The following is a 23,900-nucleotide window of genomic DNA, read 5'->3' as shown; positions in this document are numbered from 1 at the left end:
TAATTGTACTTGCTTCTACCAATTTCTCTGGCAGTTCGTTCCATATACATATCACCCTCTGTGTGATAAAGTTGCCCCTCAGGTCCCTTTTAACTCTTTTTCCTGTCACCTTATAAATCAAACCTCCCAGAACTGGTAACAACCTTGTAAATCTTTTTTTGTACCTGTTTTCTAGTATAATGACATCCAGGCCTCTCTGTACTCTCCAGGGCCCTATCATTTTATAATTTACCAATATTTTAAGAGATGCAGGGGCACTGGAAGAAAAAATAGGTTAATAAGATATGGTTTTGTGTATTAATATACAGGAATTCACCTAGACAATGTTTTTCCTAACGTCTCCTCTAAACTGGGGACAAGTTGACATGGTTGACATGGACAAGCTGGGTTGAATAACCTATTTCCATGCTCTGATTTTATAACCATGGTTCTACATGTTTGGAGTCAGTCCAAAATGAAACTCAGCGAAGTAGAAACACTAAGGCAAACCCTGTATGTGAATTGTGTTATAAAGTGTAAAGTGGTATAAGTAGGAAATGTTTCTTGGTTATACAATGTAAATACATCAAGAAAGATCTGTCCATTTGTGGAGGGCAAATAAGATAATTGCTTACTGTTCTATCAGCGTCAGCTTAATCATTAGTGAAATTACAGAAAATGTTATCGATTGTGTAACACTGACTTTCCGTTCAAGTTCCACTGCAACAAAGAGATGAGAGCCCCAGTCTCTGGCATTATGGCAGCATTCAACTAAGCAAAGCACCAAGTGGCTCTAACAAAACTAGTCATTATTGTAAAGGGAAAACCTTTGAATGTCTGAAGTTACTTGATGTTAATTAAAACAGTCCAGGATGTTAACAGCATGTAAACTCTACCAAGGGATGTCTCTGCATAAAAATTTCTGTGAACCTTCCTCAACCCTGCTGACTCATGCCTATCAATCTGTCAGTGACTTTGGTGAGGCCGCAAATGGAATAATGTGTTCAGTTTTGGGTCACCCATTTAAGCTGGAAAGAAAGCAAAGAAGATTTCCGTGAATATTGACAGGACTCGTGATGTTCACATGCTTAATTATATCTTTCATAATTTAATGCACAGAGAGAGGTTGGGCAGGCTGGGATTTTATTCATTGGAGCACTGGAGGCTGAGGGATGATCTTATAAAGGTGTACAAATTATTTGGAGAATAGATAAGGTGAATGCCATGGTAGGGAAATCAAGAACTGGAGGATATAGCTTTAAGGTTAGAAGGGAAATATTTAATAGAAATCTGAGTGGCAACATTTTTACACAGAGGGTGGTGAGTTTCTGGAACGTGGTGCAGGATAAAGTAGTTGAGGCAGGTACAATAACAATATATTTTTTTTAATTTTGGACAGTTACATGGTTTGGAAAGGTTTAGAGCAGGGGTGGGGAACCTGTGGCCTTCTTGGCCATTAAGTGCAGCCTTTTGAATGAATCCAAATTTTGTAGAACAAATCTTTTTATTTTTATTAATATGTTTTTGTTCGTCTTATTATTTTTATTTTAATCTTAAAATACCAAAGAGTAAAAGAAGATTCAACGAAATAATCCTCCCCGACTGACGGTCACAATTAAAACATTAGTAAGTCATGAGGGCTATTTTAACACCTGTTATGCTCATGATTTAGTTCTAATGCGACTCTAGAATGTACGTTAACCTCCCTGCCTGACTGGCGCCACCACCCCCTGAGGCCGAAAGGGAAAATGTTGGGGAGAGTCCGCTGGCCATCCAGTCTTCTGTATTATCAACTTTTGATAGCGGTGCCTGTGGCTTTCCGTTTGAAGTTGAATTTGAGAATAGTTAAACAGCGTATTTGTTTGACTGTATTTTTTTTATTCTGTCAGCTTAACAGCCCATCATTTCAAAGAAAACCAAGAGAATGCTGAGGGAAGAATAAATAATTTTTAATGAGGATTGGGAACTGCAATATTATCTTGTTTCTGCTAAAGATAAGATGATTTGCTTGCTTTGTGATACTGTAATATCAACATTGAAGAAATTCAATGCTCATCAGCATTATGTCACTCATAAGGACCACAAATATTTCAAATTAGAGAGTGAGGCGCAAAAGGTTGCATTGCAGAAATTAAAAGATGAAAAGCAAAGGCAGAGGCAGTTATTTCAAGCAGCGGTAAGACCCAGAAATAATGCTACTGAAACGACTTATAAAGTAGCTTATATACTCGGGGGAAAAGGGGAAGCCATTTAGCAATGTAGAAATCGTAAAAGAATGCATTGTCGAAGTTGTAGGATGCTTAGACCCCGATAATGTTTCAAAGTACAAACAACTGCCTCTTTCAAGGAGACCTATAACTGATTGGCAGCATGAATTAGCCCTCAACATAACTGAACAACTTCACGCAATACTCCAAAGGGAAAATATATTATTCAATCACTTTGGATGAATCAACTGATACTACTGAATCGGCGCAGGCTTTATACTTCATTTGGGCCATAATAGAACATTTTCTTTGCTACAAAGATTTACTCGCTTTGGACACTCTTACGGGTAGAACACGAGGAATAGATTTCTTCAACAACTTTCAAGATAAATGTCATGAAGTTGGACTGGATTTGGTTAATTTAGTGAGTGTATGTACAGATGGTGCACCTTCCATGACAGGAAAACGTGAAGGGTTTATTGCACAGATAAAAAAGACCGCATTATTATCAGATCCAGGTGCTCTCATTTCTTTTCATTGTATCTTACATCAGCAAGATACCCATCTAGAACAGCTGAAACTGCGTACCTCCATGTTGCAACCAAATATTCAAATGCTTTCCCACAAAAAGCAATCACAACAAAGTCATTAAAAGGTTAGTTAACTTTAGAATTAACAATTTTTTTCATTTTCTTGAAGTTAGTACATAGTAGTTAGATTTTTTACAAAATAATGTACCTTTTAAAGTATATCTAATTGAAGTTTCTTGGATGCAGCTTTATTAGATTACAGCTAACTTAATGCGGCATTCCAACATGAAAATGTTCCCCACCCCTGGTTTAGAGGGATATGAGTCGGGTATGGGCAAATGGGATGTGAGCATGGGTGGAGTACCTTGGTCAGCATGGACAGGTTAGGCCAAAGTGACTGTTTTTGTGCTGTATGACTCAAGATGCTTGTTGATAATGCCACAATTCAGATCTATTTACATCTTTTCAATGATAAAGTAGTCTTTACCAACCTACCACAAGATCTGGCTTTATTATGACTGCTGCAGGGAACATTTGTGCTACCCAAATGTGAAATCATGTCCACATACTAACAAAACAAGGGCCTGCAGTATACCTGTGAAATTGAGTTGCATTACCATTGCTGCTTGCCACCATCATCTTGGACTTTAGCATTCCTCATTAATTGGTCTAGCTCAGCCTTGATCAATACCATGGCTACAAATACAGGGTGAAGCTGGTCAAATGTTGCTCTTCCTGATCCCTGAATGTTTTTGTTATTTTCAGAATTTGTTAGAGAATGATACAATATTCACCACGACATGAGACGTGAAACCCCAAGAAAGTTTAATACCACCCAGGAAGATGGTAGCACTTGATATTGGCACTGACCACCAGACTCGGTGGGAATGAAATTTACTGGTGAGCAATTGGAAATTGATAGATCTGTATCTTAATCTTATTTTCTTTCCTGCTTGATTACTATCAACTGTTTTTCTTTACACGGAAAAATAGTTTCTTAAAAGGTTAATTAGGCCATTAACTGTGCAAATGCAATCTTGATACAAAACTGCCTTCTGAAGACCGAGGTTGTGTAGAAAGTTTTGCCAGTGAGGCTAGGTGTTGTCAATCTCCCATTCTACACTGCTGCGGCCATAGCATTCTTTTTTATCTGCACTATTTCTGTACCTGCAACACTATATTCTGCACTTTGTTTCCTATCACTGGTGGTTGTACTAGTAATGGCTTAATTGTGCTCATGTATGCTATGATTTGCCCGTATAGTGTGCAAATTGAAGTTCTTTGCTTTATTTTGGTACGTATACCAATACCAAAAAACATATTTCAAAAACTAAATTGAAAAAAAAAGGACAACCAATTTGAACAGGTTATTTAATTTATTAATAACGAGTACCTGTGATGAGATTACATACAAAGCAATGAACTATAAGAAAAGCAGTTTTCTGTGACCAGGTTCAGGGAGAAAATAATGTCCATAGGGCAAGTGCAGAGGGAAGGTGATGTGGCTACTGGATGTTGAGCGAGGAAGATCACTTGATAAAAACGGAGTAAGGGAAGGAAGAGACAGGCTCACATGACAAGCTAATCACAGAATTTCAAGAATCACTACGCAGACAGTTCATTTCGACCATCACTGTAACTGGAGTTGTGTACAGGAATAATTCATGGAAGTAATTCCCAAAATTTAGCAGTGAGGCAGGCACTTCTGGTTTAATTTATCCATACAGTGTGGTCTTAATATCTTGATTAACTTTTTTTTCCTGCTAATTGCAATCTTGCATTTCTGATTCCACCTTGTAATTATAATGATTTCTTCCAGTGCCTCCACATCTCTTAAAATATTGGTAAATGGCAATACCCTGGTCAGTATTGGGAAACAGAGAGACCCAGGGATCCAGTTAGTTTCATGAAAGTGACAACAGAGGCAGGTAAGTTGCTGAAGAAGCCGTATGCCACACTTGCCATCATTAGTCTGGGTATTAAGTACAGGAGTTGAACATTATGTTACAACTGTACACGATGTTTTTAAGGCCATGTATGAGGTACTGTGCAGTTCAGGTTGCCCTATTACAGGAAGGGTTTGGAGCAATATGGGTCAGGCACAGACCTCATTGTTAGGTCTAATGTCAATAAACAAGAGGGAAAGGAAAGGAACCTGCTGATCTGAGAAAACTGTCACAGTAAAAGGTTTAGCCTCTGCACTGCAATGAAAGACACTTCATATGGTAATATAACCAATATCAAGGAAACAGACTAATGGGAGGGTCAGCTGCTGGTATGTGGGAGGAAACGTGCTGGTCAGACAGACCCTGATAAACATGGAGCTGCTGGGTAGTGATGCCACTGAGAGAAAGAGATCTGCTGGTCTGCAAAATCCCAGAATGAGAGATTTGCTGATCATTCTGCTGTAAGAGTTCCCTCAAAGAAAGCAGCTGAAGTCCTCTTCTCTGCTTTCCATCAACTGAATCTGGCAGTTCACCAGTGTAGGCACTCAGATTCCAAATGGATTTATGTGTGTCTGAAGGTATTGACAGCTGATTCCTGTTCCGGCTTTGTGTGAGATTGATGCAAGAAACATGTCTCTTATGGGCTTTCAATGAACTGTCATTGCAAGGGCGGATGGGCCCAAGGCTATCCTTGCAAGCACAGCGAAAGGAGGAAGAGGAAATACAGAAGAGAATGGGGTCTAGAGCACTGTTCACATACCACAGTGGCACTGACAAGTAGGACTTCAACCAGGTGTACATAGTAAAAACACTTGTAGACCGATTCTTTATGTAAATTTGCATCAACGTGGCAGCTGTATCAGGGAAGTTACAAACGAAGAAGGCAACGACAACTGCTCCTGAAATGAGAGAAGAAATTATCAGCATGCCCATCTGGTGGACTGAACATTACTGGCATCTTTATGCCTAGTGTGTAGGTAGGAACTGCAGGTGCTAGTTTAAACTGAAGATAGACGAAAGATGCTGGAGTATCTCAGCAGGACAGGCAGCATCTCTTTATAGAGGGAATGGATGATGTTTCCGGTGGAGATCCTTCTTCAGACTGAGTGCATATCAATACAATATACAATACAATATAATATTTATTACATGTCATTTGAACCTCATTGAGGCTCAAATGAAACTGCGTTTCCACAGCCATACAAACAAAGACAATATCATACAGACATGCACACAATTCAATTTACAAAAACATCCATCACAGTGAACCCACTGTGATGGAAGGCAAAGTCTTTTCTCTCCCCTGTTTTCCATTTCTCTCCTGATGTCCAAGCCCCAGGCGGGCGATGATAAGTCCCACGGCCATTTTAGGCCGTGCCGGGCGATTATGCCTATTGATGATTTTGCCTAATCAGAACCACAGAGCTTCTTCATCAACAACGCAGATGAATTGATTCAAAAATATCATATCTGCTGTAACTGCAAAGTCTTCAATTAACACTTTTCAATCTATAGTTACTTTGAAGGTCATGGAAGTGAAATAATTACAGAAAGAGAACAGTGATGTACTGAAGCATACCCGCATTACAAAAGAAAAGTGCATAAAGGTGAATAAATTCCCAGAGCTAGATTAAGTGTAACCTAGGACATGTGGAAAAGTTATGAAGACATTTCTGGGGCCCTGGCACAGAATTTTACATCATCGTCAGCTACAGGTTGAGGTGCTGGAAGATTGGAGGTGGCTAATGTTGTACCTTTATTTTAGAAGGGCTGCAAGAACAAGCCAGGAATTATAAGCCAGTGTTTCTAAGAACAGTGGTGACAAAGTTACTGGTGGGGATTCTGAGAAATAGAATTTACCTGCATTTGGAACAGCAAGGACAACTAGATTCAAGATTCAATTTATTTGTCATTCAACTAGGAATAGATAGCACGGCTTTGCAAAATCATTCCTCACAAATGTGATTGAGTTATTTTGAAGAGGTGGCCAAATTTGTTGTTGTCTATATGAACAAGGTCCAGCATGGTAGGCTCGTCCATAAGGTTAGATCACGCGGGATTCAGGATGAGTTAGTCAATTGGGTACAAAATTGTCTTGATGGTAGAAGTTAGAGGGTGATAGTGGAGGATTGCTTTTCTGATAAAGGGGCTGTGATCAGCAATGTGCTGCAGGCATCTGTGCTGGTTCCAGTACTGTTCATTATCCAGTTTAATGCTTTGGATAAGAATGTACTTGGCATGGTAAGTAACTTTGCAGATGACTGTAAAATTGGTGGTAGTGGACAGTGAACAAGGTTATTTAAGAAACTGCAGATGCTGATACTTTGAACAAAACAGTGCTGGAGGAACACAGTGGGTCAGGCAAAATCTGTGAAGGGAATGGACAAATGACCTTTTGGGTAAGGACCTTCTTCAGACTGAGCTTTGTGTTTTGCTCAACATTATTAAGATTTCAACAGGATTCAGAACAAGTGGGACCTGACTAAATTATCTATCTGCATTGCCACCTTCAAGGATCTTTTGACTTGCACACTGAGGTCATTCTGTTCCTTAATACTCCTTAGGACCTTACCATTCATGGGCATGTTCTAGCCTCATCAATACTTTCAAAATGCATCTAGAGGATGAAGCTCTGTAAAATATTTCTCAAACCATTTATTAAAACATCGATATCACCTTGTAGCCTGACCATTCGGCAAACCATTAATAACTCCACTAAACTTTGTGTAATCTGCCACATTATTGATCACGTTTCCAATGTCCATATCTAAATATTATGTGTGTATTATACGCAGCCAGGATCCTACCACTGTTCCTTGGAGAATGGCATTTGACATAGGCATTAATTGAAGAAAAAAAACTCTACCACCATCCTCTGTCTCATATTGCCAAGCCAATAAACCTACTCACTGATCTCATCAATCAACTTTACTTCTTCAAAAATTACAACAGGTTAGTCGGACATAATCTGCCCTTGACAAAGCTATAGTTCATTTCTGATCGGTCCCTGCCTTTCGAAGTGATCATTGATCCTGTCCATCAGAATGTTTTACAATAACTTTCCTACAACTGCTGTTAGGCTCACAGGTTTGTAATTATCATGCTTTCCTCAGCTGCCCTTCTTGAAAAGTAGGTCCATATTTACTGTCCTCCAGCACTTTGCGTTTTGCTCAAGATTCCAGCACCTGCAATGTCTTGTGTCTCTTGCCATATCTCCCATAGGAACCTGGGATAAATCATTTCCAGCCTGGGGATTAATCCACCTTTATGTCAGCCAAGTACCTCATCTTTATTTGGAAACTTGCACCTTTAGCTTGAAGAGTTCTTCAATGACAAAGTCTGGTTCCTTTGTGAATACTGATAAAGAACTTATTTAGGACTTCACCTCTACGTCTGGCTCCACATACATATAACATATTGCCCCTGCTGTCTCTAGTGGGCCCTACTCTTTCCCTGGTTATTCTTTTGCCCTTAATATACTTACAAAAATCATTCAGATATACCTTAATCCTATCCACTAGTGATATTTGATGACCCCTCTCTTTGCCTTTGATATTTTATTAGGCAAAGAAAGAAGCTTTTGCATGATATTTGCAAAGGCGAATGGTGAATAGAAATGTTTACTAACCCATCAGTTGAAGCGCCTTTCTTTCTGTTCCAGGTAATTTTCTAGAAGAATTTATATCTTGACTTCTCCATAGATGTGTCAATCCCAAATTCTCACGTAGTCGTCGATTCACACTTAAATGGCGAAATATTAGTAAGTAAAAAATGATGATCACAGTGAGTGGAACCAAGAAACATAAAATGCTTCTCACTTGAATCGCAATCTTGTAGATAGTGAATGGCTCTTTCTCAATCATCTCACATACAGTAGATAAGAAGACAGTCTTATCCTGTGAAGTTGCAGTGTTGTCCAGGATGCAGGCCGTTGATTGCCCATAAACAACAGCAAATGGCACTGACGAGATAGCTGACAAGACCCAGATCAGTGCCAACAAATGGGCCGTTCGAGATTGTCGTAAACCAGTGATTGACCACATTGGATGGCATATGGCCATATATCGTTCAGCAGTAAAGACAATTATAGTCCAACTAGTTGTGGCACAATAGATGTGCCTGACCATGAAGTAGAGTTTACAGAGCGGATTACCCAGCAGCCAGGGATAATACTGCCAGTAATATCTATAGACAGTCACTGGTATAGTCAACAAGAGTGCTAGATCTGCCATTGCCAGGCTGAGGAGATAAAACCGAATGGCGCTGCTCTTCATACGTCCATTTTTCAAGAGCATGAGAATGCTCAAACTATTTGCAAATATGCCAAAGAGTAAAAGTAATGCGTAAAACACTGTGATTGGAATAGTTACATGCCTAGGTTCTTGCTGATTGGACTCGATCAACTGATGTTTACCCGGTAAATTTTTGCTCAGTTGAATTAAGTTCCTTGGGTGTGATTCATTAATGGAGGATTTGACATGCATCATGCATGAATACGTATAATCTGTCAAAGACCAGTTCATTTTCTAATATTGGAATTATATTGAAATGGGCCAGAAGTTAATTTTCATCCAGTGAAATCCATGTGATGTTAGATCAATGCAGGTTAGTGTAATGACACGGGCACCTTAACGCTTGATTGATTGAGCAATAGTTTCCACAAGTGTTGCCTCAAAGCATTGGAATCTGGGTAAGAAAATATTCATATGGCAAGTCCAAACTGTAATTGTGAAAAGATGGATTTGAAACATTTATTTAGAACAGAAATAACATTTGTTACCAGCAAACCGAGCAGTTAAAGTGGAATCGTAGAAACGTACAACATTATAGAGGAGTCATTTAGCTCAGTGGTTCCCGACCTTTTTTAGTTCATGGCCCCTTGGGATCTTTAATTTTTCTGTGCCCCCCCCCCCGGCATTATATAAGCGGGAAAAAGTGGCCCCCTTCATTGAACCTGTGGCCCCTAAATCCCCAAATGTTTCTGTGGCCCCCCTGAAATTTGCCATTTGCTTATGGCCCCAGGTTGGGAATCACTGATTTAGCTCATCATGTCTGTTTCCTTTTATGATTGAGTTCCCAATAACTTGAACTCAGTCTAATTAGGTCTGGATTCTGGGGAGCTTATTGCAACTCTCTCCAAACATAGTGCAATTTGTCCACGGGCAGGTTTTCTAGAATAGTAAGTCGCACTAGTTACTGAGCGAGTTCATGAACAGAGACTTGTATAGTCTAATATCTGTATCCTGATGACATTTATTTTACAACATTAACAGCAACTACTGAGGAAAAATTTAACACGTATATTTGAGTTATGATTTCAGATCACTGCTTATTCCCAGTCCATCATTTTAAAGTATGAATGTGAAGAATGTCTCATTAAGTCATTGGAAAACGGAGGGGCAGCAAAATACCACAAACAGCACTACACACGTAATCATCAGATTGCTGGAAAGAGTGCGGAGAAGATTTTTGAGGATTTTGCCAGGACCTGAGCTGTAGGGAAAGACTGGGCAAGCTAGGATTTTATTCCCTGGAGCACTGGAGGTCTGGGGGTGACCTAATCAGCTGTATACAATCATGTGGGGAATTGATAGGGTGAGTGCAGAGTATTTTACCCAGGGTAGAGGAAATAAGAACCAGAGGACATTGGGTTATAGAGAGAGGGGGAAGATTTAATAGGAACCTGAGGGCAACTTTCTCACTCAGTGGGTGGTGGATATATGGAACAAGCTCCCAGAGGAGATGGTTCTGGCAGATAAAATAACAAAGTTTAACAGACATTTGGACAAGTACATAGTTAGGAAAGATTTAAAGAGAGATAGGGGGCAAACATGAGATGGAGCGTGTGCAGATAGCAGGGATTTGTTTAATTTGGCATAGTGTTCAGTACAGACATCATGAGATAAAGGACCTGTTCCTGTGCTGTACTCACCACACTTACTCTAATAACGAACACTTACATTCACCTCAGTTACTGTGAATACAGGCACATGCACTCAGCCCAGTTACTGTGAATACAGGCACATGCATTCAGCCCAGTTACTATGAATATACACACCACACTCACCCAAGTTAATGTAAATACAGACCACCTACACTCACCCCAGTTACTGTGAATACGGGCACATTAAATTCAAAATAGACACAAAATGCTGGAGTAACAGCGGGACAGGGAGCACCTCTGGAGAGAAGGGATGGGCGATGTTTCGGGTCGAGACCCTTCCTCTGAAGCAGGGTCTCAATCCGAAATGTCCCCCAATCCTCCAGCATTTTGTCTATCTTCAGGGTAAACCAGCATCTGCAGTTCCTTCCTACACTACATTCACCCGCTACTGTCAATACAGAGACTCAACACTCGTCCCAGTTGCTGTGAATACAGGCACATGTACTCAGCCCAGTTATTGTAATAAGGCATTTACATTCAGCCCAGATACTGTGAATATAGACAGGTACTCACCTCAGTTGCTGCAAATGTAATGAGTGTGCACATATGTACACCAGAAATGTACACACTACACTCACCCAGTTACTGTGCAAGTGGACAATGTGCTCCCCTGGTCACTGTGAATGTATTCAGCACCAACCTCCGCAGCTGCTAGTCAGTAAAGCTGTGGACACTTACCTGACTACTGGTGCATATAAGCTGTCTAAATTCACTCTATTGGAGCTGATCACGTTCACAGTCAATCACCAGAAGGCAGTCACTCATCCGGTGGGAATACAACCAGCAAATATTTATGTTGTCTATGGATATGGCTTATGCTCACGCATCTACTGGTAAACACAGCTAATATAATGTCATCTGGCTCCATTAATCATGCCATTCCATGAACTGCTAATAAACCCATGAGAGGACAAAGCAATGAGTACTCTGCCAGCTACATTCAAAATAACAGGCGAATCTAAGATGCCTCTTAATCCCTTGCATCTTTCAATAATATAATCTGATCTTGGCCTGACCGTCACTTTCCTAGTTGTTCCGCACACCCTTGACTCCCCTTTCGACCAAACACTAGGTCAGCCCTGATCCTATTCAATGATTTCACATCTACAGCTCTTTCGGATACACAATTTCAAAAGTTCACGATCCTTCCAGGAAAGTAACTGCTCTTCATCTGCATCTTAACTAGGCGACCCCTTCCTCCGCAACTGCCCTCAGAATCTGGGATATTGCAATAATATCCCTCATTCTTCTAAATTCCAATAAGGCCCAACCTTTCTCAACTCATTTTCATAAAGCAACCTAAATTATTTCAGTGATCAACGTAGTTATAGATACAGAACAGAAACAGGCACTTTGGTCCACCACGTCCATGTCTACCTGATCACTCATCTCTGCTAATCCCATTTGCATTAAGCCTGTAACCTTCTCTGCCTTGTTTAAGTGCCTGTTCAAATGTCTCTCAGCGTGATGTTTGTATCTGTTCCAGATATCAACCACGCTGTATAAAAAAACCCAATTTCCTCCAATTCCTTTCAAATCTCCTTAACCCACGCCTTTTGTTTTTGACAGTGGTAGATTAGGAAATAGATCCTGACTATCGACACTATCATCAACCGTCTACACCATCTATTTCTTTTTTTTTTTTTTAAATAGTCTTGGAAAAGATAGTACTAGTTCAAAGGTTGAAGCCCTAAATTGGACAATTATTACTTGAACTTTCTGAAGTTTTTTACAGCGCAAATGCTGAACGCGAGACAGGGAGAGTTCAAGGCCTGCGCGCTCCTGAAGGCAATCAAAACCTTTAGGTCAGGATTGAAAAATTAAACACTAGAAGACATAGCTTTAAGATGAGAGGGGGTAAAGTTTAAAGGAGATGTGCAAGGCGTTATTTTTACACAGAGGGTAGTGAGTGCCTGGGGATGCAGGATATGTTGGTTGAGGCAGGTATGATGGTGGCATTTGAGTTTTGGATAGGAGGGATATGGATTTGTCCTGGGAGATAGGAGTTGATCTTGGCATCATGTTCGGCAGTTATTGTGGGCTGAAGAGCCTGTTCGTCAGATGGAATTGTCAATCTCTTGAGGAATATAGGTGTAGGAATACACAAGAAAAAAATGAGGAAGACAAAAAAGGGGACATGAGATAACTTTGGCAGGCAAGGGAAAGATGAATCCAAAAAGATTCTCAAAATACCATAAAGGCATAAGAGTAATTATGGAGAGAACTTGGGACAGCTAATGGCTTTGTCGTGAGGACAGTCTTTATTAAGGTCGAGGAAGTCCTAAGGCATATGAAGTGCACAAATCTCCTAAGGATGATCAGAAATATCTGAGGACACAGGGACGGAGAAAAAATTGCAGGCGCCCTGGCTGAGATATACAAATCATCATTAGAAAGGGTGAAGGTAGATAAAAATGCTGGAGAGTCAGCGGGTGAGGCAGCATCTATGGGGTGAAGGAATAGGTGACGTTTTGGGTCGAGACCCTTCTTCAGACTGAAGAAGGGTCTCGACCCAAAATGTCACCTATTCCTTCGCTCCATAGATGCTGCCTCACCCGCTGAGTTTCTCCAGCATTTTTATCTACCTTCGATTTTTCTAGCATCTGCAGTTCCTTCTTAAACATTAGAAAGGACGAGGTGCTGCAAGACTGGAGGGTGGCGAATGTTATGCCTCTATTTAAGAAGGGCTGCAAGAAAAAGCCTAGGGACCTTGGGCTTTTGTTTTGCACTAAAATTCTTTTTTACATTTATTGAGAATTATTTTGTTTATTGTATTATGAATTTAATTGTTCCGTTTACAATACGTAGAACAACTAAACTCTCTTGACTCTTGATCAAGAGTGAATGTGAATTTACTTCCTAAGGCAACTAAATAAAATGTTGCTTGTCTATAGTTCAAAGAGATGTGGTAAGTCATCAAAAATTCTAGATGCACTGCACTCCAGAAATTATCCGGACTGCTTGCATCATGTCCTGGTCCGACAATTCCAATGCACAGGGACGGAAGAGGCTGCAGAGCGGTGGACCCAGCCCAGTTCATCATGACCTTAGCCCTCCGCACCATCAAAAGCATCCACACGAGGTACTGCCTCAAGAAGGCGACATCTATCATCAAGGATTCCCACCATCCAGGCCATGCCCTCTTCTCACTGCTACCGTCAGAGGTTACAGAAGCCTGAAGTCTCGCACCACCAGGTTCAGGAACAGCTGCAATCCCACAAATATCGGGTTCTTGAACTCATCCTAACTCGGCAATGGAACACTACAGATTATGTCTTGCACTTTTTTTTCTAATTATTTTGTACTCATGTACTTTTTTTGTATTCTATTTTTGTATTTTTACTGTTTTGCAGAATTCGAGTAATTTACTAGACCAAATGGGACCCGTTGGGTCCCTGTCACATGGGAGAGCTGGTCCACGAACGCAATATTCCATCACTAACCCATAGCCCCCAACTGCGCAGGCGCGGCTGACGGGTTCTCGTGGTGACGCCAGAGATCTCCGTTGTGACGCGAGTCACGGCAAATCTCCCCAAGTGCCCCTCGCCATCCCTATTCCTACCCCATCTCTCTCCTCTTCACCCTCCCTCTTCTTTCCCCACTCCCTCCCTCACCTCTCCTTTTCCCTACCCTCAGTCATTCCCTCCCTCTCTCCATAAGCCCTCTCCCCTCCCTACCCCCCTTGACGTCATTGTGAGGTGGAACTGCTGTGTTTTGTAAAACTTGAGTTTTTTTTAATGTAAATGTGATCCCATTGTGGGGTGGAACACTGCTGACAGGCAGTTTATGTAAATGAGATCCTATTGTGATGTCATATGCTGTTAACGGGCAGTGCAGATGGAGGAGATTTTTGTCAAAGTGTTTTTTGTAAAGATTAAAATGTGAATAACTTGTAAAATATACTATCAATCTGAACGAAACTTGCCACAAGACACTCCAGGACAATGGTGAGTAAGGTGGGCTTCCTCATGTACCGTTTTGGCATAGTTTCAGGATCACACTCATCATGCACACTCATGCTGGTGTTGCTGCAAGATTTTCACTGCACCCGTGTCTCATCATACTTGTGCTTATGACAATAGACTTGACTTGACTTGAGATTTCCAGCATCTGCAGATTTTTTATTCTCAAGGAGAGACTCTGGAAATAGTTCTAGTTACTTGATCTAATGATTTAAGTACTTCGTATGATTGTTGCATGAACGAGAAAACATAACCTGGGCAGAGTAATTAACTGATGATGGAGAGCAGTGACCAGCATCAAGTCATCATCCTGGAATCTTCATCGCTTGGACACATTTGAAGGATTCCAAATGCTGCTCCTTAAAAAATAATTCAACAAAACCATTTTTGATGGTATTTAATTTCACCCTGTCCATCAGGAAAATAAAGTTAGTTTTTTAGGATTCTGGGGTTATTGTGGAGACATAGATTGGCAGCGAGTCAGTCACACACTCCCCAAATATTCACAGCTCTTCGGACAGAATCAATCACTTCGTCCTTTTCTTCCTGTGCAGTCTGTGACTGTTCTTGACCAGGCCCTTGAACTGCCCGCTCACCTTGGCTTTATTCCTGAAGAGAGAGCAAACATTTATAAGCACAGATTCCAACCTGGCAGTAAATATTGGTGTGTGCCTCACTGTCTCCAGCAACCCAGATTCCGCTTTCTGCTGCATTCATCCTGTGATGTGTGCATTTCATCCCAGCGATGTGCCAGTTATTACCCACAATAGATGTTACCTACAGTGCATGGATTATGAGTGATTTGGGGATAAATGATGGGGTAGTGAGAGGATAGTTTACAGGAAAAGTGGCAAAATGGGATTTCTCAGAGCAGGCACAGATGGAATTGGCTGCTCCGCTGTTGTTAGCAAACGTCAACGGCAAACCCAGTAAGTCCAGTGTGGATGCATCCTGAAAACATCACACGCCTGCCCCAACAGTCAGTACAATGCACCTGTCCCAGTATAGTCAGCACATCACACCTGCCCCACAGTGGAGTCAGTCCATGTGACATAGACATAGAAACATAGAAATTAGGTGCAGGAGTAGGTCATTCGGCACTTCGAGCCTGCACCGCCATTCAATATGATCATGGCTGATCATCCAACTCAGTATCCCGTATCTGCCTTCTCTCCATACCCTCTGATCCCCTTAGCCACAAGGGCCACATCTAACTCCCTCTTAAATATAGCCAATGAACTGGCCTCGACTACCCTCTGTGGCAGAGAGTTCCAGAGATTCACCACTCTCTGTCCTTAGGACATCTGTCCTAACTGCATGTTCCCAGCACACACACCATGTCTGTCCTGTGGAGTACACGTCAGAGCATTTCAATGTGTGGTCAGTACGTTCAGTGCGTGGTCCCAGCACGGAGATGTGACCAGGCGTGCCCTAGTCTCACCTTCTGTTCAGCTGGGATTTGTTCAGTGGGATGTAGGCAAATGGGTCGGGTTTTCCTGTCCGTTTCACATCCCCTCGCCCTTTCTGAAAGTAGACGTGAAAGTGTTAATTAGTTTACGATGACAAGGGACCAAGGAAACTGTATGACTAAAGATAGGACTAATAAGTGGATTAACTGTCACTGATTCCTTACATCCAACACGGCTTACACTCACCATTGCTTTATATTCGGCACCATGATCTTTATTTTTCTTCAAAGGTCTTGGTCTGTGAATCCCAGAACCTCCAGCTAAAACATTCAGAAGTTAGAAGTTAGTGTTGAAGAACATGCAGTTAAACCTCAAAATAGCATCTTATCATTGTAACCACAATTTCCAGAGCCACAGGCTGCATTCGCCTTTTGAACCCATTCACAGCCCCGCAAAGCAATGCTCAAATCAAATATACACGAGCAGACAGCCAGGGAGAGGGACAATTCTCAACTCACCTTGATAGCCAGAGTCGACCTGCATCTCATCACCATCAGCACTTTTAAATCTTTGCTTCTGTCCAGCCTTCTATATGGAGACAAATTAAAACCAATAATTAACATTCTTGACAGAGATCACAAACGTGCAGGGGAAGGAAACATGGTTGGAGTTCAAGAGTGAGCGGGTCGAAGTGAGTGGGGAGAGAGAGGCAGAGTGGGAGCTGGGGGGGGGGAGGGAGAGGGAGAGCAGGGGAGAGGGAGCAGGAGAGCAGGGGTGAGCAAGCAGGAGACCAGGGTAGAAGGAGCGGGAGACCAGGGGAGAGGGAGCGGGAGAGCAATGGGGAGGGAAGGGACAAAGGGTTGTGTATCAAACTAGATAGACCACTGGAGGGCGCTCATGAACTGCAAAAACACTCACACTTTTCACTCCAACTTCTTCCAAAATGTCACCAGCTTCATCCTCGGGGTCTGAAAAACAAAGACACTCCCATCAACACCTCGCTCTCAGCCCCAGGTTACCCAACACAGAGATGCCGGAGGGTATGGGAGCGGATGAACGGATGCCAGGGGGAAGGAAGCGGGGGCCCGGGTTGGGAGTGCTGCGGGGAAGGGTGGAAGTGCCGTGTGGGTGGGTAAACAGGACACAGGGCGGGGACACGCCCTGGGGTAAGGGAACGAGCGCTGGAAGGTATCAGGAAGTTCACCGTTGTTGGCTTTTGCTCGGGGCCCTTCAGCGATGACCAGCCGGCCGTCCGCCGCCACGGTGAAATCGTGCTTAATGTCCGATCTCTTTCTCAGCTCCGGGTTGGTTGCTGCAAAGACAAAGAAATACTCAGGATGAAGTCCTGATGAAACTCAACTTGGGGAGAGGAACCTACCCAAGCAATGGTGGCCAACACCATCAGCTGTCACCTCTAGCCCTGGCCATGATCCCACGAACCCAGCAACCATTGTCAATCGCCTCTGTAACCCACACCAGCAACACCCTTTTCTGGAAGCCCCCCCCCCCATCCCCATTAACCCATTCATCTCCAGTCGCAGGTTCCTATTAAATCTTTCCCCTTGCACCTTAAATCTATACCCTCTATTTCTTCATTCCCTTGCTCTAGGAAAAAAGACTGTGCATTCACCCTGTGCAAATAGAATAACATTTCAATTACGCTTGGACAGATGTACGGATAGGTCAAGTGCACGCAAATGACACTAGCTCAGAATGGACAAGTTGGACAAAAGGCCTATTTCGAAGAAACCACCTGTTCCTTTTCTCCAGATATGCTGACTAACCCGCTGAGTTACTCCAGCTTTCTTTGTCTATCTTCGGGCCTCTCCATTTTGTACAGCTCTATGACCTTTCTCTACCCGCAGTCATTGTATCTGATCCCACCGCATCCTCTGGCAGCAAATTCGAGATTCCAACTACTCAGAACCTTTCCCCTCAGAACCCCTTTAAAACTCATCCTCTCATAAGTATTAAAATTTAAACCTGGCCATTTAGTCGATGTTAGGAAGCACTTCTTCACAGAACGGGTGGTGGAAATCTGAAAGGCTTTACCCTCCAGAACGGTAAAACCCAGGGTCGGTTCAAAACTCAACATGTAAAATTATCGGCTAAATGACTTAGAGCTTTTGTTTATTGAACCGAAGCATCAAGTCATGAAGTTGTACAGCACAGAAATGGGCCCATCAGGTCCATGCCGGCCTTACTGCCCATCTACAGTAATTGTGTTAGCCTGCAACGGGTTCACATCCTTCTGTGCTTTGTCTATTCATGCCTGTATAAATGTAGTGAACGTAGTAATTGGATCTGATTCCATTACCTCCTTTACTCCCAGAAAGTCAAGCCCAGCCAATCCAAAATCTCAACATAAATAAACTCCACGAGACCAACCAACATTCAGCAAATTCTCTTCTGCACTCTCCCTGCTGTAACCACATCATCCCCATAGCACGGTGCCCAGAACTGCACACATAACCAGGATCGGACGTGCTCTTAATGATACAGCAGACTCAAAGATTCATACAACAGTACAGCACAGGGCAGGCCAATAGGCCCACAATATCTGTGCTGACGATGATGCCAATTTAAATTCCATATCTGCCTGCTAGTGGTCTTGATCCCTCCATTCCCTGCCTGTACCTGTGTCTGGCTAAATGCCTCTTGAACGCCACTATCATATCTGCCTCCACCATCACCCCTGGTATGAGAGTCGGTATGTCAAGGAGGACTCTCTCTAACTTCTACTGGTGCACAGTAGAGAGCATGCTGACCAGTTGCATCGTGGCTTGTTCGGCAACTTGAACACCCAGGAGTGGAAAAGACTATAAAAAGTAGTAAACGCTGCCCAGTCCATCATCGGCTCTGACCTCCCTACCATCAAGGGGATCTATCACAGTCGCTGCCTCAAAAAGGCTGGCAGCATCATCAAGGACCCACACCATCCTGGTCACACACTCATCTCCCCGCTACCTTCAGGTAGAAGGTACAGGAGCCTGAAGACTGCAACATCCAGGTTCAGGAATAACTACTTCCCCACAGCCATCAGGCTATGAAACTCAACTCAAACAAAACTCTGAACATTAATAGCCCATTATCTGTTTATTTGCACTTTATCTGTTTTATTTATTCATGTGTGTATATATTTATATAACGGTATATGAACACACTGATCTGTTCTGTACTCATGCCTACTATATTCTGTTGTGCTGAAGCAAAGCGAGATTTTGTTGTCCTATCTGGGACACATGACAATAAACCCTCTTGAATCTTGAAATATTTATGGTTCTGTTCTGTTCTTACCCAGCACCCTCTGCGCTACTTGTGGATCGAGGAAGTTGAGCGGTTCATCATCTCCACCCTCTTTCAACCAAGCTGGCCTCTTCTGCACTTGCCGCTTCTTCACGTCTTTCCTCTTTTCCTCAGTTCCCTCATCATCAGAATCGGTCTCGAGCAGAACATCTTCAATACTAGAGAGAAATGGGAAAGGTGTGACACATGCAGGGACAGACCTCCCCCCTGCCCAGAGCCATGCCCAAGCTCTGGTCCACATGGGGGAAGCACGCAGTACCCTGTCCTGGTTACTGGGGGAGGGGAACATCCTGTGTCTGTATCTGGGAGTCCAAGGCAGAGCATGCAAACTCCACACAAGCAGCAACAGAAATCAGAGTCAAAGCCAGGTCTCTGGAGCTGTGAGGCAGCAGCTCTTCCAGTTGTCTTGCTGTTCTATCCTTTTTAGTTACATAAACTGCAGGGTGCAGTTTATGGTGAGAGGAAGCATTTTCAAGGGTGTCCGAGAGGTAAGAGACTGACTGTTATCTGGAACTCACTGGGTGGGGATAGAGGCACTATGTTTGAGGCACTTAGAAACAGGCACTGGGCAAAGCTCAGAAGAATATGGACTATGTGCACGCAAGAGCACTAATGTAGATGGGCAATAGAGCCTGTTTCCGTGCTTTACCACTCTATGAACCTCTCCCTATGGTGGACTCTCTATGGACTGGGTGAGGTGCACCCCTCTCATGCTGGGGAGTGACAGTTTGCAATACCCAGCAGAGAACAAGCCTCTGTGCACACGAGTTGTCCCATTTAACTTTGGTCAAGTGTTACCTTCCTCACCACCCCATGCCGAGGGAGAGTGGGTCAAAAATAATATTTGCACTGAATGTCCGGGTAGGCAACTCAACTCACTGGCTAGAGTTGGCCAGGACTTGGTACGTTGTAGGCACGTTACATGTCAACTGTTAGCAAGGCACGTTAGAAATACAGCCGCTCTGGCTGTAGGGAACGTCAGCTTCTTCGAGGTGCACAGTCCGCCACGCACTGTTGCTGCTCACCTGCCCCTGCCTGGTTTCGGAGTTTCATCCTCACTCTCCAGCTCACTTGCATTACGTTTCATGGTGCGCAGTCTCTTGTTGCGTGCCTCTGCTTTACGAATGTTCACCAGCACCTTGTGGTACTCCTCGGCACACATGCTGTCAATCATCTCAAACCTGCAGCAGTGGGACAAGAGAATGTGTTGGGAAGTGAACGAGTGTTTCAACGATTCTCCTTCACAACCCTAATGCAGCTTCATAGAACCAGAGTCACCACGTTGACACGCCTCCAAGACATCAACACCTCCAGTTGACCATCGACAGAAGATAACTCAGTACGAGTAGCGATTGGGTGTGTCCAATCAGATACTTCTGAGGTGAGAATAGAATGTGGGAAGGGCTACGACTGCTGTGTGTTTGTTCATGCTGTATAATAGATGCCTCTGGCCAACTGCTGCCAAAACAGGCAAATTTGTGTGCTGACAACATCTCCTAATTATTAAGTGACAGTTATCATCAACATCACTATCACGCCTTGCAAAGTGTCAGAACAGGCTGCTGAAGCAACCTCTGAATATTATTAATATAGAGGCAGGCAGATTCTCGTTAAGCTGGGGGTGAAAGGTTACTGGCGGTAGGATGGTGATCACAATTTGATCAACCATAGACTTGGTTTACTGAGGAAATACGAAGCATCGATGTTGACACGATTCCTCAACTTGTCCATTAAACTGTGGAACGTTGGCCTAGAATAACTTCACAGGGACAGTGAGAAAACGCGGCACCTTTTTACCAGCAGCAAGCTGTTTATAAAACTTACCCAAACTTGCGTATAAGTTTTGTGAAAATGTTCTTCAACTTTGTACGGAAGTATCGCCTTGTGTCATCCCGCATGCTGCCGATACTCTCAACCTGAGGGCACAGAATGTAAGCGTCTGAGAGGCAGCAGGAGGAGGAGGAGTGGGAGTGGGTTGCAGGAGTCTGCGGCGAGAAGTTCTGTGGACGACAGTGTTGACACGGGGCCGAGACGTGGTTGTGGAGAGCAAGAGAGGAATGTTGAATGTTCAGTCACACGTCCAGGGCAGCAGGTAGCGAGTCTACAGGGTCGCTGTGATTGGACCGTGTCAGAGGTCACAGGTCATTGATCCGACAGTACTTGGGCTCAGAGGTCACTGATTGGACATTGTGGGGGTCATTGAGATCGGACAGTGCCTGGGGTCACAGGTCAATGATCGGATTGTGCCCAGGATCAGCCCATTGAGCGGACAGTACCCGGGGTCAAAGGTCACTGAGCGGACATTGCCTGGGGGGGGGGCCACAGGTCATTGAGATTTGACAGCGATCATACAGGTCACTGATCGGACTCACCAGCAGCGGCAGTTGCGGAGCCAGTCCACTCGTATCCATGACGAACAGAACTACTTTGATGAGACTAAGTGCTGACTTGACCACATCGCGAGTCTTGGACTGCAGCAACAGGCAGATGTTCTTCAGCAGATGCTCAATGGTGGCCACGTCCATCTTATCTAAGGACGAGACAGACAGCTGGAGTCCTTGATCCCTTTAGCACAGGCTCCGGGGGATGCCAACATTGACCCTGCATAGCCGCACCCTCCGCTCACTATCTCCACCTTCAACCCTTTCCTGGAGCTTTTATTCCCTTTTATATGGAGCTCCTCTGGACCTCTGCGCCAAGCCCACTTCTCACATTAAGTGTCTTCCAAATGCTCTCAATGTCATTCCAGTTTCACCACTCTCAATGGCTCTTTGCTGCTCCTGCCCACTTTTCACAAGAGAAAAAACTTGTGTTGCTTTTGTTTCTCCCCTCACCCCTCACAAAACCATTTGCTGATTCTTAAATCTTTCTAAGTCATTTGGATCAGAACTACTTACCACATTTTAGAATATTTTAGGGTTGAGCTGTCCACACAGTAAGAACGGTGGCATATTGAACTCTTCTTTCTTTGATGCTTGCCCTTTGACCAATTCCCAGATCTACCCAGTTTTATGTAAACTCTCGATGGGAGTCAGCAGTTCCAGATTAGAACTTAAGCTGCCATTGCATGTATCTTCCTTCCAAACAAATAGTGTCTACACTTTACTGGGCTGTGAGCAAAACCTCGCGCATTAATCTGCCCATCCCATAGTTGGTTCTGAAACATGGCATTGCAGGAAACTATAATCAATGTCTTCATCTCCACTAAATGCTGTGAACAACCTTTCCCAGTTCTGTACCTTTGAATTCGAAGACCAGGCGAGTGAGTGCAAGGACAGTGCAGCTGATCATGGTGACAGAGCCAGTTAAACCCGCGTAAACCAGTGCCAGGTACTGAGTAATCGCCTCTGCAAAAGAAACACAGCACAGAAGTAACATCACACCGAATGTTTTTATGAATTTCTCAAACTGAGAACAGAAAGTTGGAGTTTTGGTTTGATTGTATTTATGTATTGTCATTACTTGGGTAGCCTGCAAAACAAAGCTTTTCACTGTACCTCAGTACACGTGACAATAATAAAGCTGAACCCAAATGCATTCAACCTCAGTCTGAAGAAGGGTTTCGTCCCAAAACGTTGCCTATTTCCTTCGCTCCATAGATGCTGCTGCACCCGCTGAGTTTCTACAGCATTTTTGTCTACCTTACATTCAACCAATCATCAGAATGTTCAGTTCAGACACAGTTGCCCGGAAGACCCAGCTTGCCTGCCGGAGACTCGCTCACCTCAAACAGAGGACAGGGTGATCAAGGCTGATCAGTTAAGGGACAGAAGTTTAGGGGTAATATGAGGGGGAACTTCTTTACTCAGAGAGTGGTAGCGGTGTGGAATGAGCTTCCAGTGGAAGTGGTGGAGGCAGGTTCATTGGTATCATTTAAAAATAAATTGGATAGGCATATGGATGAGAAGGGGATGGAGGGTTATGGTATGAGTGCAGGCAGGTGGGACTAAGGGGAAAAAAAATTTTGTTCGGCACGGACTTGTAGGGCCGAGATGGCCTGTTTCCGTGCTGTAATTGTTATATGGTTATATGGTTATAGTGCCAGGCTCTGAGCTGAGTGCCGGTAAGAGCCAGTGAAATCCCTGGCATCCAAACTACCCAACATCTGACCTCAGGCATAATGCCCCCAAAATGGGTTCTGTGGAAATCCTGCTCGCAACAGGCCCACCATGCCATTCACAGAGCACCAGCTGACCAGAGATCCCAACCCAGTCCCACCCTCTCCTCACCCGACCCACCCTCTCACCCAGACCTACACCCCCCCCTCCCCCCGTCCCCCCCTTTCCCCAGTACCCCCCCCCCCCCCCCCCCCCCCCATAAACTGGCGATGAAAGACTCACCTTGTCCATCGCTATGAAACTTCAAGAAGGCTTGGCCGATCTCGACCAATAAAGTGTAGCCATTCCTGCGTGCTCCAATGGAAACCTCTTTCATGCAGATTATAACCTACAGGATCAAGAGTTTCAGCATTAAATAAGTCCGTCAAACCCCGATTACCTGCCCTAGAAACAGCCAACACCTAAACAGAACAGTACAGCACAAGAACAGGGCATTAAACCCATAATGTCTGTGCCGAACATGATGCCAAGATCATCTATTATTGCCTGCACATAATCC

The 23,900-nt window shown here is 43.5% G+C and overlaps 2 protein-coding genes across 2 annotated transcripts in view; both read right to left on the bottom strand.

The window, feature by feature from the left end:
• Positions 1–4,130: 4,130 nt before the first annotated feature.
• LOC129704394 (neurotensin receptor type 2-like) lies at positions 4,131–9,207 on the bottom strand. The gene is made up of 2 exons (XM_055647475.1): positions 8,291–9,207; positions 4,131–5,561 (listed from the first exon to the last, which is right to left on the bottom strand). The coding sequence occupies exons 1-2, from the start codon at positions 9,183–9,185 to the stop codon at positions 4,957–4,959; spliced, it is 1,500 nt and encodes a 499-aa protein (XP_055503450.1). The 5' UTR covers positions 9,186–9,207; the 3' UTR covers positions 4,131–4,956.
• A 5,743-nt stretch (positions 9,208–14,950) lies between these two features.
• Positions 14,951–23,900, bottom strand: part of rrp12 (ribosomal RNA processing 12 homolog) — a 33,584-nt gene continuing 24,634 nt past the window's right edge. Inside the window, exons 23-34 of the mRNA XM_055647163.1 lie at positions 23,624–23,729; positions 22,523–22,630; positions 21,656–21,813; positions 21,108–21,199; positions 20,309–20,464; positions 19,275–19,441; positions 17,182–17,289; positions 16,896–16,945; positions 16,496–16,565; positions 16,224–16,297; positions 16,010–16,092; positions 14,951–15,177 (exon numbers count right to left, since the gene is read on the bottom strand). Of these exons, the coding sequence (XP_055503138.1) occupies positions 15,096–15,177; positions 16,010–16,092; positions 16,224–16,297; positions 16,496–16,565; positions 16,896–16,945; positions 17,182–17,289; positions 19,275–19,441; positions 20,309–20,464; positions 21,108–21,199; positions 21,656–21,813; positions 22,523–22,630; positions 23,624–23,729 (1,254 nt within the window). The 3' untranslated portion in view covers positions 14,951–15,095. The remainder of the gene's footprint in view (positions 15,178–16,009; positions 16,093–16,223; positions 16,298–16,495; positions 16,566–16,895; positions 16,946–17,181; positions 17,290–19,274; positions 19,442–20,308; positions 20,465–21,107; positions 21,200–21,655; positions 21,814–22,522; positions 22,631–23,623; positions 23,730–23,900) is intronic.

This window comes from Leucoraja erinacea, chromosome 15 (genome assembly GCF_028641065.1).
Source record: "Leucoraja erinacea ecotype New England chromosome 15, Leri_hhj_1, whole genome shotgun sequence".
Taxonomy (NCBI): Eukaryota; Metazoa; Chordata; class Chondrichthyes; order Rajiformes; family Rajidae; genus Leucoraja; species Leucoraja erinaceus.
The sequence above is the reverse complement of the archived record's forward strand: the minus strand, read 5'-3'. Positions and strand labels throughout refer to the sequence as shown.

Coding starts and splice junctions, on each gene's coding strand:
- LOC129704394 (XM_055647475.1), bottom strand. CDS start 9,185: ATGAACTGGTCTTTGACAGATTATACGTATTCATGCATGATGCATGTC. Junction 5,562..8,290: donor AAAGGCGCTTCAACTGATGG/GTTAGTAAACAT, acceptor CTCTCATTTCAG/GAGCAGTTGTCGTTGCCTTC.